The 8,366-nt window shown below is 35.1% G+C and overlaps 1 protein-coding gene across 1 annotated transcript; it reads right to left on the bottom strand.

Moving 5' to 3' along the window:
• Positions 1-4,390: 4,390 nt before the first annotated feature.
• LOC132547634 (uncharacterized) lies at positions 4,391-8,350 on the bottom strand. The gene is made up of 2 exons (XM_060211418.1): positions 8,268-8,350; positions 4,391-6,304 (listed from the first exon to the last, which is right to left on the bottom strand). The coding sequence occupies exon 2, from the start codon at positions 6,301-6,303 to the stop codon at positions 5,521-5,523; it is 783 nt and encodes a 260-aa protein (XP_060067401.1). The 5' UTR covers position 6,304; positions 8,268-8,350; the 3' UTR covers positions 4,391-5,520.
• Positions 8,351-8,366: the final 16 nt, after the last annotated feature.

Raw genomic sequence — 8,366 nt, 5'->3', positions numbered from 1 at the left:
GTAAGGAAACAATATAGGAAATCAACCACAGAGCAAAAACAGCCATCAGTGAGTTAGGGAATGTCTGGGGGATAAACCGAAAAAATTTAAAAGAGCAGAAAGCAGGCAATGGAACTGGAAGGAAAGGAGAAGAAAGCAGGCAGGTTTTGTTTCATACCAGTTCCATTTCAAGAAGCTTTTTAGTAGCAACAGTTCAGGATAGTGTTTGATTGCTCAAAAGAAGAATATCTGAAGAAGACACACAGTGATCCAAGGAGAGAGGAAGAGAATGCGAGAATTCGGGATCTGGAATCCTATTGTGGCTTTTGATGAAAGTGAACCAAAACACCTTGAGGTCCAGGGCGTAATCAAGAAGGCAAGGACAAAGTCAGCACCAGGACCCAATGGCGTGCCATGTTTACAAAAACTTTCTAATATTACCAAGGAAGTTGTTGAAGCTAATGAGGGCGGTTTGGAAGAGATTGAAATTGGCAGACAGCTGTACCAAGGGATGCTTCATACCAAAGAAAAAGAACTCTAAGAACACCAGCTAATTCAGGGCCATATCTGTGTTAAACATGGAAGGGAAGGTCATGCTTGATATTGATCAAGGTGAATGACAAAGGAGAAAACAAGTATCTCATAATATATAGAATGGGGGATTCCTACAGTATCTGGTTGTTTGGAACCTACCAGAGTTAAAGGAGAAGAAAGATGATGTTGCAGTGCACTGGATGGACCTAGCCAATGCATCGGTTCCATAGCATACACACTGGTAGAGCTGACCATGGAGAAGTATAATGTACTAGAGAAGTTCAGAAGGCTGTTAAAGCACTATTTTGACAGTTTTCTGATGTACTTGGTTGGTGTTTATACGACAGGTTGGAAGAGATTTGAAGCTGTGATAGTCACTATATCTGATAATTTTCAAAGCAGCAATGAACCTGAAGGTGAAAGCTGTAGAGAAGATGAACAGAAGTCCTTACATAACAGCTTGCATTGGACAACCACCAGCCGCAGATTTTATGAAAGACATGGAGGGAGACGGGCCCTTTGTGATGTAGATGGTCACAAAGCCATGCATGTCCAGCCAAGTTCCAGAGTCTCCTTAAGGTGGGCAAGATGAAAGATTAGAGATTACAACAGAGTGGACATACCAACATCCACTGAGAAGCCAGTAAAACTCCTTGAGTATGTCTCTATATTTCATAACATTAGAAACATTAGTCATTTTCTGCCTGATTTATCTGCCTTGAATCCATCTCTTAATTTCATCATATTAAAACAATACCTGGATCTAGTAAACAAAGTACATTATATGATTTATCTTTTTCTGCCAGATTTATCTGTCTTGAATATGTTTCAATACTTCATGATATTAAAATTATTATCTGGATCTATTAAATCCAGTCCATTAATCACTCTTAAAGATCTTAGTAAATTATTTAACCAGATGTAATATGCCTGGCATGGTGTATCAATAGTTTTATCATAAAACACAAAGATTGTACTCCACAATAAGACCATGCCTGGTAATGATCTGTAATCATTGCTGTTCAATCAATTTACCAACAAATACTTAACCTATTGTCCTCCAGTAAGCGTGACGTTCTGAGCTTACTGCAAAATAAATACAATATCATCCTCGATACTCCAGGGATTACGATCACTTTCGCTCTCTGAACCGCTGCCACATGTCATGGCAAAATTGAAAGCACAACCAAAGTAATTTGAATGGTTCCCGGAGAAAAAAACTAACCAATCATAGACTACTACCCTCGTTTCGAAGATAACAAGGAGCGACACCTAACTTCAAAGCCATTGCAATACACCATTATATGGCCTTGAGATTCGTTTGATGTACATCAAAGGATCAAACTAGTCTTTCTGTCTTGTCCACAAGGTGTCACACATGGAACCTTTGATTTTGCCATGACATGTTCCAGGGGTGCAGAAAGCAAAAGTGACAACTGAAGTTTCTTTCCTTTTGACAAGAACAACAAATGATTTAAACTTCCCTAAAATTTCTATGTCGCTTACATGATTGATACTAAAATTTGAACTTCTATGTGGCATGAAATGATGATAACAGATTTTCTTTTTTCTTGCCTTGAATACAAGACAGTAATTTCAGTTAAAATGGTGACATGAAAATTAAAATGAGTAACTCGCAGCACATATTGAACAAAAACATTCTCAGAATTTGCAAAAAATCTTTTATTTTCTAAACAAAATATCAAGTGTTCTGATTGGTCCAAGTATGTGTACACACAGAGGTAAGATTTCGAGGGTGAACAAGGGAGGTAAATATCACTACAAAATAACAACACACCAATAAATTACGTTTTTTTTCACGAAGCACATGTACCTAAGTACATACATTTTGTGTATGATCCCAACACAATGACCTGTTGCATTTAACTTCACGTTTCAAATACAGATTCTTAGCAGGTTAGCCACCAGCTTCTTATTTTACCTGTAGTACGTAACTTGAATTGGTCATAATTCTTCGAGAGTGATTAGCCTACAACAGTTCAATGTGGTCTGACTATATCTTACTGAAATTTCTTAACATATACTGTTTCGTCAATATTAAAATGTAAAACTTCTTATTAATGCCATAAGTATTTTGATGAGATGACAAATATAATCCATTCATAAATTATTTGAATTAAGATAATCTGATTACGGATAAAAAATTTTTGTAACTTATCATTAATTTCACATGTTTGAATTCTTCTGTAACATACTAATATCCAAGAATGTATTCAAGATGTTCAATACCTTTACTTCCTTGGTCAATTCAGAAGAGTCCACCAATTATATATGAATCAGTTTACTACACAGGAAAAGGTAACATATCGGTAAACATGAACTGTTGCCAGGATGGCTGACTAATACACACATCCCCCTTCCCAAATCAACAAAAATTTTAGAGGGGTTGTCCACACAAGATTCTCCATGAGGTCTTCATTTGGTGACCATGGCAACCAAATGGTAACACTTTTTTTTCAAAAATGGTATCATTGTATTTGTCATCCCCCTACAACTTTTTATACCAATTTCCAACTTAATCAGATGATATCTTAATATCGACCAATCAGATGCTTCCAAAGTGTTTCCATAGTAATGGTTTGGGAATTGTAATATGTCGAATCATAAGCTATATCTGATCAAGTTTAAATTAAATGTGATAGGACACAACTATATATAAATATATCTTAGGGATGTAGCATGCCAAGTTTGAGAAATATTGCTTCAGTAATTTCATTTACCGTAGGGATGTAGTATGCCTAGTTTGAGAAATATTGCTTCAGCACTTTTTAATATGCACTTGACAAAATATTCAAGACAGGCAGACAGTCTGACGATCAGACAGGGTGATTCCAATAGCCCTTCTTGAACTTTGCTGCATGAAATGGTGGGTGGATGGGTGGGTGGGTATAACAAGAAGCACATAGTTAAGTGTGCTGAAATTCATCTATCTCTCTATCTATCTCTCCTATAAGGCCCTCCCCTTTCCCCCCCCCCAAGAGTATTCGATACACTTTTTTTATACAAAAATAAGTTTTCTTCACCCAAGGATGTTTCAGATCAAATTTTGACAAAAATGAGATATTTCAAAAGAAGAATTTTACCACTTCCTGGTCCCTCCATGGCCATTCAAGGGTGCTGAGACCCACTATTCATACAAAATTGATTTCCTTTTACCAAAGAATGCTTCAGACAAAATTTGGGTAAAATATTAATCAAATCATTCCTTAAGGAGAAGTAGTGTCTTAAAACAATTCTCCAATTGGGTCCTGCCCCAGGGATCTGAAACCCCTCTTTCATACAAAATTAATTCCCTTTTACCCAAGAAAGTGTCGGACCAAATTTGGACAATTTGAATCAATTGTTAATTCAAAATTTTCCAAGTTTGGTCCCATCCCTCAGGCCCATGAAGGCTGCAATCCACAATTTATACAAAATTTGTTCCACTTTCCCCGAGGATACTTCGGACTAGATTTGGTCAAAATCCACTGAGTCATCTATGACAAGTAGCAATTCTCAGGAAAAAAGTTGATGGTCTCTGCTGTATGAGCATAAGCTGACCTGTCCTTTAGACCAGGTAAACCAAGAACCATATGTAGCAGAAAAAAGAACCATTACATTATCTATATTTGCTGTTAATCCAAATGACATGTAAAGATAGATTTATTTAAAAAGAAGTACATAAATCTGGTTATATAACTGAAATGATATGTATGGTAAAATGCATTATTATTTGCTACCTGGATCATATTAGCACAATTGCTCTAATTATCAAGTGTTTTAATTATTTTTGAATTTTTTTATCAGCCAGTAAAAGCATTTAATGAATACCTAATCAGAATTATTATTTCTAACATTTAATATGTGTACCAGGTAAGACAAAATCCATAAACATTTTGGCAAGTAAATAAATATGAATCAGTACAAAAAACAGTTGAACTGACAAAAAAATATTTACTACAAAACCATTGGACAGGTAAATAAATATAACTTACAACCTTTGAACAGTTAAATAAATAAAATTATATAGATGAGCATATCAATAAATACTAATTACTAAACCAGTCAGGTAAATAAATAGACAAACCGCAGGAGTAAAAAGAGGACATCTTCATTAACCTCCACAACCACTTTACTGATAACTGCATCTTCTTCATACTTCTTCAAGAATCAACAGTAGTGAATGTTATCGGCATTATTAGCAGCAGTTTATAGGTTTCAGTCATGCCTCATTATTTCGGGCCGGCTTTATACTTCTGAAACATTTTCTGCTAATTTTGTATTTTATAAGACAAATAGCAAAATCAGCAATACAGATTTTGCAGGTCTCCAGATTATGTTGTCGTTCTCTACCTCTGATACAGATTTTCTCAATAACGACAAGATTTTTGTGTGTGTTTGGCATTGATCTTCAGGAAAAAAGTTCTGAAACCTGTTAACTGATAGGGTGCTCCTGATCCTGATATTAAACAGGTCCATTAATGAAAATATAGAAAAGTTCTTTGAAGGAGACAAGTCAAGTGTAGAAAAATTACACAGAATCTCCATAATTTCCATAGAGATTCCACTGAGTTCATGGAGATTTTAGAACTGGGCACGTTTCTGATACTTGAATTGACCCACTGGCACTTATGATATGATCATTATAAACAGATTTTACCAGTAACTACAAACTTTGTATGTCCAATGGAGCTCAAAACAAACACTTTTTGTATATATATTATTACAGTATATTGTATGCACATAAGCAAATGTACTACATGGGGGAGCTAAACCAGAGATGTATATCATACCTTCCCTTGTAACAAAACAGATGACTACAGATAACGATTAAATAAATACAAATAGTATTTTACAAGAGAAGAAATGTGTAAGCTATATTGCTGTAAGCAAAAGTTAACAAGAAAATCATATTAAAGGGAATACCATGTTTCTAAACAAGCAGTAATTCATTTTCATTCTTCATCATCAATAATTCGCTAAACTGAACTAGAAAACACATTAGTGTTATGTCTTTTCAACAAAATGTAAATTTTCAATTTGCTGAGAGACTTTGTCAATTTCTTGTCTATCAGCTGCATGAGGAGCATGGGACTCCTCAAAAATGTCTGCTAACCTTGCCCTAGCAGATTCAAGGTTATTCAGTGACCTTGACCTAGTTAATGGACCACCACTCAAAGCTTTAACAGGTGAGGAATCATTGGATTTGGAATGTTCCTGACAATGTATTTCAGCTTCTGGTAGCGAATTATGAAGTCTCCAAGGAACTTCATATGGTTTAAGGTATCTCTTGTATCTGCCTTTCCTCAACATAGATCGTTTGGGTACCATCTGTTTAGGTGTGACCTCAGATTGTTGACAAGTACCTGAAGGACAAAAACAATCCCTCGATCGAGGATCTAATATTGGACTTGTTTCAGATGTAGATGGAATCTTTGGAGGATTCACGGATAAATCAAAGTCTGATTTTGGCACATTCATTACCACCGGGAAATCAGCAGAAAATCCAGTCACATAGTTGGGATCAACTTGAAGAATGTGAAACCCCTTTCCATGGAAGCTAGGGGATGGTTCAGTAAATGGGACAGGTTCATTAAAGGGTCTTGGCACTGGTTCATTGAAAGACAGTGAAGCTGCTGACTCACTTGTTGATCTCTTTCTCTCTTTCCTGAATTCCTTGCGGCTATTTGTGACAGAACTAAGCATGCCAAGTTCATTTAGGGCCGAATCTAAATCCATACCCCTCTCAGGAGGCTTCACACAAAAGTAGCACCCGCTTCGACAGGTCATCCTGAAATGTTAATCAATTTTAATGTTATAAGTATAACAAAGCAATAAACATCTTCATCCATTGTACACAACTTCACAATCATCTAATTCAATAGCTCAGACTTGTTACATTGTAACCTATAACAACATGCATTCAATTTAATATATCTTACAGTTAATACAATATGTTTACTTGTACATAAAAATACAATTATAGGTGCTGTATGTGCATTGATAAATGGATAAGACATGTCTATATCAGTGTTTCCCAAAGTAGTTCAGTATAGGATAATTGTAAAGAAAAAAGAAAATAAGACAATAACAGAACAATTTCATATGTTATCACTCACTCACTGTCCCACAAAACAACTGGTGTTTCAATATTTACACATAGACTTAATATAATATATGAAGCTGACAGGTCAATAGGTCATCAAAGGGAGATTATCACACTGCATATTTAAATCTATGTAAATCTGAAAGAAAAGAATTTACTATTTGCTAAGGACAGGCATGCAGCATATAAAGACAATACAGAGGCGTGATATACAGTATACATGACAGGTAAGCAAGCTTTCTTTATTTCAGCAGTTGTGCATTTATTTGATAATGTTTCACACACAAGATATACTAATTTATAAATGTCATTTTGAAACTTCAAATGTTTTTTAATTTAACAGACAATGGCTCCATTTGTATCTGTGTTGTATCATAAATTTGAATTGATGTCAAGAGAATCTTATATCACATCCAATGACTGTATACTGTAAATGTTGAAAGTTACTATGATCACATACAAAAATTTATGACATTCTTGGATTAGAACAGCAAAATGAATTACCCAAATTTCATCAAAATCTACCTAAGTCTCTCCAAATCCTTTCCATACTCACCAAGATCAATCATACCAAAATATTTTCACTTGCGGTCATGACCAGCTTGGAACATTATCATTTTAATTTGCAGTGGTCACCCTTCCATCTATCCAAATTCATAAATTCAAAATTAATTCGTAAACACAGCCACACCACTATCCGTTGAATTGTACCATATATTTACGTACTTGATAACTGAATTTACTTACCATTGTTGTTTTCTTCCAAAAATTTAAGTTTTTAGTTACAAGTTAAACTCAATGCAGGCTTGGTAATAAATTGGTATCCAAGTGTTGGAAGGGAGACAATCATAAAGAGAATGTCAATGATTACTGAATTGTATCTTAAATAATAACCAATGAAATATAGTTTTAGAATGTATTAGGTGTCAAGTTTGGACAACATATCTAAGATAGGGGTTAAATTTTGGTAGATATTGGTAACATTTAGGTAAGGTTTGTGTAGATTTGGGTAAACTAATTGCTGTGCCCGATCACAGAGGATGTACTGGAATTACAATGCATTATCTCAAAATCCAGGGATAAAATCCTGTCCCTGCTAACATATTATGTACATTACTGGTAAAAGTCATACAATTAATCATGCGTCTTTTAAAATAATTCTATCCCTCAGAAGCCATTCTTGTTCGTTTAGCTATAAACATGTGGGGCACTATCCACCATTATGGTAACAGTTCTCCATTTGAGAAATTGTTACTGCTTAATACCTTTTGTGATCACTCCTTGGGACTCATATATATCGGAAGTTTGACAATGTCATTCGTCGGAAAAGAAATTGGTTGCAATTGATTTCTCAAATTCATGATCATTTTACGGTTCTTTTAAACATTTGCAACAAAAAGGGCGTTATCATTTAACATGGCTCAACAGCTATGAATATATCCTTAACATATTATTCAGCCTGTCTTCGCTTGGTGTTGGGGATCAGCTGGTATTGAGACGATGGGGTTGGGGACGAGGTCGACGTAGGTTTAATTTTGACGAGAGAATGTCAACATTCAATGACATCACGAACACTTCATTCTGCCATGAACACATTATCTTTAACTCAGTATATCAATCTTATTTAGAAACACGAAATTCCTTTTACCTGTAATTGTCACTTTAGCAGCCTTCTAAACAACAGGAGCTAAATCAAAGCAACATTTTCAAGAATATTACTATGTTAGCAGGCGCCAAAGTTTCGCTG

The sequence above is a fragment of the Ylistrum balloti genome, unplaced genomic scaffold, assembly GCF_031769215.1.
Source record: "Ylistrum balloti isolate Yb309-2 unplaced genomic scaffold, AGI_CSIRO_Ybal_v1 Utg369966, whole genome shotgun sequence".
In the NCBI taxonomy this organism is placed as follows: domain Eukaryota; kingdom Metazoa; phylum Mollusca; class Bivalvia; order Pectinida; family Pectinidae; genus Ylistrum; species Ylistrum balloti.
Note: the sequence above shows the minus strand (reverse complement) of the source record. Positions and strands in the feature narration are given on the sequence as shown.

Excerpts from the sequence above, each read along its gene's own strand:
- LOC132547634 (XM_060211418.1), bottom strand. The coding sequence starts at position 6,303 with ATGACCTGTCGAAGCGGGTGCTACTTTTGTGTGAAGCCTCCTGAGAGG.